At 36.4% G+C, this 12753-nt stretch overlaps 1 protein-coding gene across 1 annotated transcript; it reads right to left on the bottom strand.

Moving 5' to 3' along the window:
* Positions 1 to 1876: 1876 nt before the first annotated feature.
* On the bottom strand, positions 1877 to 10381 carry LOC130429853 (uncharacterized). Its single transcript, XM_056758678.1, has 8 exons — positions 10216 to 10381; positions 6988 to 7296; positions 5326 to 5661; positions 3933 to 4241; positions 3554 to 3859; positions 3201 to 3278; positions 2918 to 2968; positions 1877 to 2564 (listed from the first exon to the last, which is right to left on the bottom strand). Exons 1-8 carry the CDS (start codon positions 10379 to 10381, stop codon positions 2518 to 2520), a joined length of 1602 nt encoding a protein of 533 aa, XP_056614656.1. The 3' UTR covers positions 1877 to 2517.
* Between the last annotated feature and the right edge of the window lie 2372 nt (positions 10382 to 12753).

Genomic DNA, 12753 nt, shown 5'->3' with positions numbered 1-12753 from the left:
CCACCCACAGCATAAGAGATCACAGCTTTCTGAAGGAAGGTCTGAGACTGTTCTGTAACGAACAATTCAAGTCAGTAGTGTAACCGAAGCTGTCCGATAACAATTTAGATATATAATAGATTTACAAACAGTAGCTCTTGACTCACCGTAGACAGTAACATTGAATCTGTATGAGATTTTTTTCCAGGTGCTGATTGTGATTTGATAAACTCCAGTGTCTGTGGTTCTCGTGTTTGTGATGTTGAGAGATCCAGTCTGATCATCCACCTGCAGTCTGTCTCTGAATCTCCCATCCAGAACATCATCAAATATTGACGTCTTATTGGCGTCTTTGTTTATTTTAACAATGAGAACCTCCGTAGGTCCGAACCGCCACAGTATCATACCAATTCTCTGTATGTCAGTAAGATTGGCGTGTAGTGTGACAAAATGTCCCTCCATCACTGACACTGACTTCACTTCATCTGCATCAACATCAAACACACCTGAAACAACACAAGCGCAAAACAGTAGACCGGGTTTCACAGACTTGAAGTTCATTGTAGTTAAATACAAGAATGTTCGAACAGACATATCCCTCAAGAAAGGCTTGGTTACTAAGACAGTATGTAAATAAAGAAAGTATCTTTCAACCAATTGAAGAATGTAAATTTATTTTATAATATGACAAGCATTAATTGTTTGAAGAATAATTTAAATATCTTAATGAAGAATGCTATAAATTAAAACTATAAATAGGTCATTTTCTTCAAGGACAATGTAAATTTCACAGACATTTCTGTTGCATTACAACACGGCACAATGGAGTGCCAATTTCAAAATAGAGGGGAATCAGTTGTAATAATAAACCAAGCAAATTTCATCATATCAATGCAGTGTATTACGCCCTGTTTTTCTCCAGATTTGTACAGTGTATATCCAGGGCTCTATTTCATGGAATAGAAAACAAATGCAACTGATACTTGCAACTAATTACAACCAAGACTCATATAAACAAGTGCATAACTTACCAATCAGACACAGGAGAACAAATGCATGAAACATTTCCTTTAGGGGTTTGCACGTTTCATTCAACAGGTTCAAAAAAGTGGTGCATTGCAAAGTGGTCTAGCGAGTGGTGCAGCTGTTGTCACCCAGCTTTAGACACGACATGAATGCCAGTGGATGCTGACAGTACAAGCATCCTCTCCGTGAACTAACCAATCAGAATCGTTTATCAAATGAAGCTAAATGAATTGATGAGAATGATTTTAGTTGGGTTGGGTATCGAGAACCGGTTCTATTTTAGAATCGTTATTTGATAGGATTTTTCATTCACTCGCGAACGGTAGTGAGCGTTTTACCGTTGTTTCAGTCTGCCAGGACCTGCGACAAGGTCGCGCATGCGCAGTTCTCAGCAAACGTTCAAAAATTGTGTTTAACTTTGTGAAAAAAAAATGATAGCTCTGCCAACATGCAACACGTGTGGTAAAGGTATTTCGTGAAAGGGATGAAGTACCTCTTATATGATGAAACGCGTCATTAATCTGATGAAATGTACCGTATTTAAGTCTCTCAGCCTCGAGTCATACTGTATTCACATATTTAAAAAAAAATTAAACAACCCATAAAACCATTTCACAGTAGTCTACACGCCAAATAAAACAAATTATTTTTTAGTAAACACTTAAAAACAGAAAAGAAGGGCCCATTCTAATCTTTAAAGGCATGGTTTTCCCAAATCATGGGACGGCCAAGCTTCAGCCTAACGTGAGGGACCACCAGCTCAGACTGGTCACAGGGTCGTAGGCTTAAGTTATAGATCGAGTGTACAGATGTGCAGAAGAAGAAATTGAGAGGTAGACAGGAACAAGGTTATGGGATTTGAATACACATTTTATTCTCTGACAGACCGGCAACTACTGTAACAATCTAAGCATTGGGGTAATATGGGCATATTTTTGTGTTAAATAAAATGTTCGTTTTGTCATGAAAAAAGCTTGTTTGTTTGCAAAATTACATTTTTGGCTCCTAACGTAATTTCAGACATTTAAGCATACACTTTCAGATCAACTATATTTTTTAAATAACGAGGAACATTTCACCAAAAAGTCCCAAAACTAAAGTTAGTATCGAAAAATACTAACTCCTATGTCTGAAGTTACTTTTAACATGAGATTTGTATGTTGATGTTTAAACCAGTTAGTAAAAGACAATCCAAACAGATGTAAAATGCTGCAATTGACCTAACACACGACTAGAAACAGATCTTCAACAAAGAACTGAATTGCTTATAATGATGTTTATCTGTAATATCCATGCAAATCTTGAATTTTTTACCATATTTAACACACAATATTGCATATTGTTTGTTGAATCAGTCTCAGCTTCCTTTAAATTCAGCAAATAAACGTTTGGGGAAAACAAAGAAAAATTTGTGAAACAAAGTTTTGGTACAGTTACTACTCTGAGTAGGCACATTGGGTCTTGCGTGACTTGAGATTTTAGTAATATCAGAGAACGTCGGCACACCAGGCACTATTGTGAATGTGAAAGATCCATCTGCTCCACTGGTGCTGTGCAATCTGTAAGTAGAGATAACAGATGAAATCAAAAGGAAAATGAAACAGCAGCTTGTGTCCTTTAAGGGCATCTTTGTAGAAATGAGACGTTGATTTGGCTATTTCGTCACATTTCTGAATTTGCATAACACTCCCAAAACAGATTTTTGATCAATATTTATATTTTGAGTAAACTTTCCCATGAAGTTGCATGTATCATCCTTGTATTTAAATACTGGATATAAATGAACTTCTCAAATAAGTACATGTGAGCAAGCAAAGATTATAAAACCTTAAACAGGCAAGCAATGATTATTTATTTCTTAAAGAAACAGTTACTTGAGTTTATTTGTGTGGGGGGGTGCAAGTGTACACACCTTGATTCGGTGACATTTTCCGCCTCTTTGAAGTTTGCTTCTTTCCTTGACCTGTGCAGAAAACAGCAACAACAGCACATTGGCAAATTTTTTACATTTATTGCAAACCTGTTCTCGAATCAAAATGATTAAGTTAAAAAATATATATTGTTTCACTTGAACCATCACAGGATCAGTAATGTCTTTGTTTCATGATGAAATCTAAATAAAACCCAACGAACCATCCCAGACACGAAAGGGCGCAAAAAGTTTGAACGTTTTTAGTACAGTAGGTCAAACTTACGTAGTTTATAAATAAGCAGGGCCAAAATCAGCAGCAGCGGTGGAATGACAGCAGCACATATAGCCAAGTAATGTCGTGCTGTAATGATAAAGAAAGAAGGTCATAATCAAATCTGATCTAACAGATAACAAAACATCTCTCAACTTGATTAAACCATAATAAACACTAACTTGATAATGTAAATCATAAATGAATACAAGAAAAAAGTGTTTGTATGATTCACAATTATTAGAATTCATACGAGTCAACCACTTTGTAAAATTGCATTTGTTTGAGATCAGGCTGGTATGTCGGCTATAAAGAATAAGTTTGTCACACATACTTCATTTAACTCACTTAACACAGACACTTACCATGGACAGTAAGTTTAAATTTCTTGAATAAGGAATGTCTGTTACTGTTGATCTCTAGATGATAAACTCCAGAGTGTTCGGTTCCTACGTATCTAATGGTCAGATCTCCAGTCTGGTGATCTAAATTCATTCTGTCTTTGAATCCCTCATGATTTGTCAATTTGATCTGGCCTGTTTTGTCAAGTTGAGCTAAGAAAGTGCGTTCATCTTCAAATTTCCACAGTAGTTGATTATATTTTTGTGAACCAACGCCAGCATTGAGAATAACAGGTTCTCCCTTATTCACTTCTACTGTCCTCAGCGCATCTGTCACAAGAACAAACACAACACGTGAGAAACAGGAAAAAATTAAAGTAAATCAATTTAAGAAAATACTCACCACAGACAGTAATGATGAAAGTTGTGAGTAAGGTGTATCTGCTGCCAATGATCTCAAGATTATACAATCCAGAGTCTGTGATGCTGATGTTTTGGATGGTGAGAGATCCGGTCTGATTGTTTATCTGCATTCTGTTCTTGAATCGCCTATCAGCATCATCATATGTGAGGACGTTCTGTGTCGTTTTGTCTATTTCTGCTATGGAAATGTCAGAACTCCAAAATAACACCTCATCTTTCTGCACATCAGTAAGATCATTGTGTAGAGAAACAGAGTCTCCCTTCATCACTGACACGGTCTTAACTCTGTCTACATAAGAACAAACAGAAAATCCGTCAGAGATAACATTATTAAAGTAGTTCACACTAAATCTTCTATGGCCTTTTGCCATCTATGTTTAAATACCATTTTTCATTTAAACTGATCTGAGAACATTTACATATAAATGTAACTGAATTACTACACAAGCAAACACTTTTATAGAATAAATTAGGATGCAAGATATGGTGTAACTTTCAGGTTTAATTTACCATTTCAATTCAAGCGAAAATGATTCACCAAAAAGTTACAGTATGTAGATGACTACCTAGAAAACATTATCACAAAATGTTCTTTAGCTGAGTTTTCACGGTAAGGGTCATGAATTGTTGACATGTCAACTAGACATATTTTAGGGACTTTACCACCATTGATAATTTAGGGACTTTTTTGGACTTTTCCTGTAGCTCAGTGGTAAGAGCATTTCGTCAACTATGCATGGTCGTGGGTTCGATTCCAGTGGATTGGACATACCTATGTATAAATGTTAAGGACATTGCAATGTAAGTCGCTTTGGATAAAAGCGTCTGCTAAATGCTTAAATGTTAATGTAAAATAAGCCTATAACAGCAGCAAAACATTTTCAAATCGTATCCATTTTGTATTTATAAAAACATTAACAAACACGCATATATTTAAGAAAAATATAATATATATGAAAATGAATAACATGTAAATATAATTTAAATTATTGGTAAATATAAATACTTTTCTAAATATATGTACATGTATGTGTTCATAAATGCAAAATTATTGTCCAAAGTACACAGACACCGTTTTATTCTGGATGTGATACTTTGCGATTAGTCCTTTAGGGCGTGGCATTATGTTCTAGTAATTTTCATGTCATGCAAAACTTCAGAGGTAAATATTCGTAAAAAGGGGTAAAAAGACTGTTCTGCCTGTTCAAGGGAAAGACCAATCATAAAAAAACACCATAAATCATGTGCTTCTGTTCTTTTATTGCACATACTTTAACAATTGTATTCATCGGATGCTTATGCAAAGCATAACATTCATGAAGTACACAGAAAATTCATTCTTTTTTACCCACAGTAAAACAAAAGCTACTCACCAGAGGCAGTGATGTTGAACCTCTTGAGTAAAGTGTGAGTACTGCTGATGATGTGAACTTGATAAAGCCCTGACATTCTAGCTCTGATGTTTCTGAATGTGAGGTCTCCATTCTGATGATCCAGTTGCATTTTTGATACACTTCTATTATCACGAGTGTAATTAACAGAGAAGATTTGGGCGGCTCTATTGATTTGAGCTACGACGGTCTTTTCACGTTCAGAAACCCACAGTATCACAGCATCTCTCTGTATGTCAGTAAGATCAGTGTGTAGAGTAACAGAATCGCCCTCCAACACTGACACCTGTTTCACTCCTCCTGTATCACCAAACACACCTGAACAACACAAACAGTTATTGAGTTTTATTAATTGATTAGGAACACAAATTAAGAACTACATTGTAACACAGTTTTGTGGGCGGAGCTTATGGAGGCATTAAGATCATCCTGACTGCATAACTTATGATAGGTAGTGGGTTTTGTTTGCTTGCTTTTTGACAATGACTAGTAAAAATCGGATACAGTTGTAACATGGAAGATCACACTGTATGAAGGACAACAAATGTTTTTGAAAAAGTTAACTTTAATGCCAGGATCCTGGTCGACCTGTTAGCTGTACCTTAATGGATCCAAGGACAAACTAATACCTCCAGTTAAGACATCTACACCAACCAGACAGAGAAACCATGCGTGAATAGTTAAGTTAAACTGAGAGCGTATGCATATATAGATGCCTGCGTGTACAGACAGTGTCAAATGTGTAGAGTCTTTATCATAGTGTCTGAGTCAAGTCTGGAGTCTTTCAGCTGTCCGAGTCAAGTCTCAAGTCAGTTCTATGAACAGGAGTCATCAAAGGCTTATCTGAGTAAGCATTTCTTCCAGTAAAAGGCACTGAAGCTAGTTTCACATTTCTCATAAATAATATGCAAGATATACATAATGATCAGAATATAACATTTACAGTATTTATCTCTAATATCAATATTACTTACTCTAAACATTTTAGTCATTAACTGAATTATCAACAGGTTTAATTATATTCCCGACCGGGAAAAATATAATCCGATCAGCACATGTCTGGCCATGTGCATGCGAAATCGAAAGTAAATAATACAACGCGCATCGCCAAGACGTAAAACCAAATTGACTTACTTCTTCTTCAATGACTAATACCTTGATGATACACTTGTGCAAAACGATCGGATAATCAACAATTAAACAGAAAATATGAACTATAAGCTTCTCCCCTAGCTGACTGCTTAAGTAGGACAGCTCCGCTACAGCAACACTGACTACCGGATAGAGTCTGTCTCTGAGAAGGCTTGGAAACATAACGTAACAAACCTCCTAATACGAGGCAACGTTTAGAGAGACTACACTTTATGGAGGACGTCGGGTACACAGGGAACCAGAATCTTTGGGAAAAGACATCTCATTTATTTAAACAATATTGTATCAATTCATCAATCATCCACAGTTTTGAATGACTTCAGAGGGCTCATGACAAATACAAAATTGATTCACGCCACAACACTACCGTCTAGTGGTTACTCACTGCACCCCCGAACTTCCCACGAGGAGTTAAACACACGTGTAAATTTGAGGCAGTGGCACAGCCACTAAAAATACATGTAAAAAATGTGGGTACACCAAGATACTCACCAACGCTGAATGTCTTTGTTGTTGTCTTCTCTCTGGTGATGTCTAGATGATAAACTCCAGTGTGTTCAGATCTCAAGTTGGTGATGGTGAGATCTCCATTCTGGTCATTCAGCTTCAGGCTGCCATTAAATCTGCCATTTGAGCCATCAGATAATGAGATCTTATTAGCTGCCCTGTTAATAACAGCTATGAGAACCTGTTCATCTCCAAAAGTCCACTCGATCACATCATCTCTCTGTATGTCGGTAAGACCAGTGTGTAGAGTGACAGAATCTCCCTCCGTCACTGACACTGTATCACCAAACACACCTGCGCAAGGCAAGATTAAAGAATTTACATAATGATCTTCAATAGCCTGAAGCTCAAAACATTTTTACTAAATTACAAGCCCTCAAATACATATGACTCACATTAAACCAGGAAAATACCCATTTGTAAAAAAGAGCTTCTAACAGGGCCACTTCGTAAATGAAATGACCATAGCTGTTTAAAAAAAGTGTATATTTCAAAGCGAAAGCTTTTAAACAGTTCATAAACTTACCATTCACGAAAACAGACAAAAGACTGATCAAACAGAGTCTCTTCATGTTACTGTAGGTTGTTGAAACGGTCCCTAAAATCCCCTCGAGCACAGTGTGGCGACGATAATGTCAAAGTAAAAGCGAGCTATTGGTCAGATCTGTTGAAAAGTAATGATGGAATCTGAAATGTGATTATGCATTTGACTCTTCAAAAGAGGAGCAAGTAAGGTGCCTTGCTCAAGGGCACTTCGGTCGGGTTAAACTTTACAATAACAGTACACGAATAATCATGTGCTAATACCTAAATTAATAATCACTTTAATATGAATTTATAATGAAGAAAGTCATGTACTAATCAAGAACCAAGCATGACTATGTCATGACTCATATTAATTCCCGCATGAATAAAGCCGCCTTAATTACACGTTACCTGTTTGTTAATGTAATAATTAAATTTTAATAATTAAAATTTTGGAGTAAAATCATACATGCTCTAAAGGTAAAACGAGTTTAAGGGCACAGTGTTTTGTTAGTTTGTACTGTGCTCTTAAACTTACTGTTGTAATAAAACGGTTTTACAGCCTATGGCACAACATCATCCAATGGATTTCTTGCCTTTTTTAATCTTTAATTATGCATTGGAAATTGGTAGAAGCTATAATTTTTTCTCGTTCTCTTTTTGAGTGATTCCACTGCTGTTGTTAAAAGGTTATTATCTACAATAAGGTTTTCATTAAACCGGTGGTTTTCATTTGAGACGCACCACTCTCATTTAATGAACTGATAATCTGAATCCGGTGTGGTAAACAAGGGAGACATACACCATGAGCAGAACAGCGGGTCCCAATGACCAGGACAATAGGTATTAATTTATGTCATGACTTGGAGACATCATTATAATTGTGCAGTTACATATATTACGTAAATATTCATGTCATCTTAATCATATTATTTGTCGCTTTTTGGTGGTTAGTGAACGAGTGGAAGAGAAGATGTGCAGACTGCAAAGGTAAATAAGCAGAGATTTTGAGGAGACAGTACTGTCCGAAAAAAAGAGCAAAAACACATGACGGAAACGTCCGACTCTGCATTCCGATAGAGAGACAGTAGACCAGTCCACAAAACAACCACATCAATAACCATCATTTGGTTTTGTGGTGGTCTGTACAAGTAAAGGAATTGACCAATATATAACCCCAGTTTTGAAAAGTTTTGTCTGTTAAAGGCAGTGGTCCACCTGGTCATTGGGACCCGCTGTTGTATGTCTCCCGTGTTTACACACCTAAATTCGTTTTACCTATAGAGCATTTCACCCCAAAAATGTTGATTATTACATTAATTAACAAACATACTAACGTGTAATTAAGGCGGCTGTTATTCATCATTCATATTAAGGTGATTATTAATTTAGGTATTAGTACATGCTTATTCGTGTACTGTTATTGTAAGCCTGAGTTAAACTCTTCAATTGTAGAGCAATTAAGCCTCTTAAATATATATATCGTTTTATGTGTAACATTATATATAAATAATTGAATTAATAATAATTATTAATTCACAATCCACAGGCTTAAACCGTCTCTTACTCAACTAGTGAATCAATGTAGTCAAATAACCATAGCATTTCTGACTAAGCGCAACAGTCATTTTCAGGTAAAGGCTTTAGTTTTCCTTGAAATGAAGGGGCGTATTCATATCTAAGATAAGTGGAGTTAAGTTTTGGATTTGTACGACTTTTGATCAGAAACAGTTGTCATAACAAAACCTCATAAATGTTTAAACAGGAAACACATGCAATCTTAAAAACAGCCTGATTTATTTCGATGATAAAGATGATGTTCATTGAAAATGTGAAGTGCTTCACCATGAACAGACAAAAGTGATTAAAGGGAATTTTTTGTTGAGTATAATGTGACATTGAGTTTGTCCTGGGATCTTAATGCTTTTACAACATTTTAAACAGCCGGTGGTGCTAGAAAACGGTGTTTAAATGCTTCCATAATAGTGCAGTCAGCCACCGGACGCGTTTGGGAACACGACCTATGGCGCTTTAAAATATGTGAATATATCGTTATGAGCCGTGGGAATTACTTTGGTATTGAATGTAGCCCCGTTTCGAATTCTCAAAATGTAGCGTCTCAGGGTGTGCATTTCTTGAAGCACAGCTTTCTTTAAGTCTCTCCATTTAATTGAAATGTTAAGGTGGGCCAGGTAGAGATGATCGGCGGGGCGCCAGTTGACTAGCCCTGTTCCAGAGCATCCTTCATTTATAGATGTGGGCTGGCACGCATTTTTACCTTTTCCTCCCCACAATGTTCACACATGTATGTTAGAATCTGTTGCTTTTATTAACGAATGAAAATCGATTCCAGTAAATTTTCAGCTTTCAGTTTCAACCAATTAAGAAGATTGAAAGATTCAATCTTCAATAAAATTAAGATTAACGAGTGATTGAGAAATTCAGTTATCGTTTAGTTTCCTGATGTGTGGACATGTGCTCAACGATGTTTTTCAAATGATGTCATAAACCAGAACAGTGACAGTAGCCACGCCCACTAGATCATAGAGACACCTTCACAGTGTCTGTGGAATAAGAGCAAAGTGAGATCAGCTCAGATAATACCTGTTAACGACTCAATTAATTAATATAGAGGAAGAAAAGTAAATCAAGGTTTGAGGGTAAAACTATTTAGAAAAATGAACTCACTGGTCACTGTAAGTTTGACAGACAAGCGCACATCCTCACTTGATACCATGAGTACATAATATCCAGTATGTTCAGGTGTGACGTTTGTAATGGTCAGAGATCCAGTCTGTATGTCCAGCTCAAGTTTGTCTCTGAATATTCCCTGAACGGCACGTTTATAAAACATTACGGACCCAGACGTGCTAAATGCAATCACATCTTTTGTTTCTAGCAATAAAAAGACACTGAATTAAAACATCACCAATTTCAGCAATGCTAGAGTTTAGAGTGACTGAAGCTCCCTCCTTTGCCGACATGTCACCATCTGTTTCGAGCAGAAACAGCATTCTTTATTGAAATGTGAAAATCATTTATTTAAAACAGAGAGGACACAGACGAAGCAAAATGATGTATAGATTCATTTGCAGATATCTTTGTCCTGATAAACTACACTACTTGGTCAAAGAAAAAGTTGCTTTCAGTGAAAAAAAAGGACAATAATGAGGAAACTCTTACTCACCTTTGATAATTCGCTGATAATATCTGTCCATTTGTGATCGAGTTTGCTCATCTTCAGTCTGTCTTCAAATCTCCCATCAAGAACAATATAAAATGGGATTCTGTTATGATGCTTGATTATTTCCTCTATGAAAGTGATTCAATCTTTTTTCTCATTCACTTCACGACCAGACACACCTGAAAACAGAAGAACCGTTTTCACTGATTTAACCTTTACATCCATTTGATGATGACTTGGTGAATCTTCACAAATAACCAGTCAGGTTAGAGTGTTTCTGCTGGCCCACTCGGGCAAGTCATTTGTACTGGCCCTGCTAAAATATCCACTGGCCCCACCACAAAAAAAAACGATATTGTCTAGTTTGTTTGTTTGTTGTGTTTACCTATTTAATCTTATAGTAATTAAGGGTAAATAATACCATAAAAACTATTAGCCTAAATCACAGAAATGTCAAATATTGTCAGACTATTCGAATCGTAATACGAGTGCACCGTCTTTATATCTTATGTCTTTGAATGTGCAAGTTTCGGGCAGAGGTGTCTCTCTTGGACCATAAGTGTGGACCATAAGATCGAGCCCCCAGGTAGCAGCCGTCTGGGGTGCACCGAGAGGGCGTATTCCACCTGGGGGACATCGACTTATCCTCCAGCTGCCCCACCATCAAGGATAGAAGGGTGGCAGAACTAGTTAGACGTGCATGCACCGAAAAAGGGGATCTTTCTTTTTTATTATGCTTCAGAAACAATTACAATAAGTCATATTCAATTTGACAATACAACTTCTAAGAAAAACAAGAGCACAAATAAAACAAAAGAAAACACATTTAGTAATACAGCCATCGAAATACTGAGTGAAGGATGAATAATCAAAATAAGACACAAAGATAGAAAAATAAATCTATTAACCTATTACATCAGGGTCTTCTAAAAGCTCAAACTCTTCAAACAATTAAAATAGTTTTCGTCCAACTTTCGATTTAATTTTACTTAAAGATTTACAGTTAATCCAAAATTATTTTTGAAAAATCAAAAACAATGGTTTTATTTTAAGGCACTTACACTTAGGGTGACCACCTGCTAATAAGCCGAAGGGGGGACAAGGGGTATGTTTCTGAGGGACAATGTGGGACACTGCCTGGCGCGGCGGTGCCCCCACCCCCCGGACAGACTCACTAGTGGTTTACCCATTTCTAGCACATACCACCTTACATGGTATAATGCCCTATTCCCCTAAACATGTGTAATTGCTGATGTATGCTCATGAATAGGCCAGCCAATGTATATTTTTTTAAATAAAGATTCACAATATTTTGAACATTCAATGAATTGACAAATGCACTTCCACTTACGATTTACTTTAGCTATTTTATTTTCCCAGTCTTTCTTGTACCCACACCTTCTCTTTTTAATTAATGGCTCAGACCAGTGGCGTTGCTAGGCCCTTTTTAGGGGAGCTAAAGCCCCCCTAAAGTTCTAGCTCAGCCCCCCTAAAATATTGTGTGTAATGTAATCTGTACAAGAATTCGAGATCGCTTTGTAGCCCCATTTAAAACTCTTATTATGAAAACGGCGTTAGGCTGCGTTATTTAGCGCATTCTTCAGTTCACACACGTCAGCACATTGGAGTTAACGTCATTAGCAGAGTAACTTTACAAGGTGTGTTCATTAACATGACATCTGCATTTTTGCCATTCTTTGTTATAAATGCATCTTAATATGATGTGGAAGCGATACAAGATCCCTTTCCCTTCCACTGTTTAAAAGTTTTATGTGCGTTCACCCCTCGTTAACTATTTGTTAACGTTACCTCAAGCGAAATGAAAGCACCATAAGTTATTCTTACTAAATAATGATTCAGCAGTTGATTGTGACATTTATTTTATGGATTTGTGACTGTTGTTGTCACTTTGAAATATAAATGTTGCAGATTGACCGATTAATGTGATATTCATTTGAATAACAATAATTTGTATTTATGCTTTTCTGCATATTCTTTATTAATTATTTATTTTAGTAACGTATACAATATATGGTGATTAG

This window comes from Triplophysa dalaica, chromosome 10 (genome assembly GCF_015846415.1).
Source record: "Triplophysa dalaica isolate WHDGS20190420 chromosome 10, ASM1584641v1, whole genome shotgun sequence".
NCBI classification, from domain to species: Eukaryota; Metazoa; Chordata; class Actinopteri; order Cypriniformes; family Nemacheilidae; genus Triplophysa; species Triplophysa dalaica.
This window is presented reverse-complemented; position numbering and strand designations above follow the sequence as displayed.

What these genes read in the sequence shown, in the direction of transcription:
- LOC130429853 (XM_056758678.1), bottom strand. Translation starts at nt 10,381, where the DNA reads ATGTTTTATAAACGTGCCGTTCAGGGAATATTCAGAGACAAACTTGAG. An exon ending in TGTCAAACTTACAGTGACCA is followed by an intron (nt 7,297 to 10,215) that starts GTGAGTTCATTT and finishes TGCCTTGCGCAG; the next exon opens with GTGTGTTTGGTGATACAGTG. An exon ending in CCTGCTTATTTATAAACTAC is followed by an intron (nt 2,969 to 3,200) that starts GTAAGTTTGACC and finishes TTTTCTGCACAG; the next exon opens with GTCAAGGAAAGAAGCAAACT.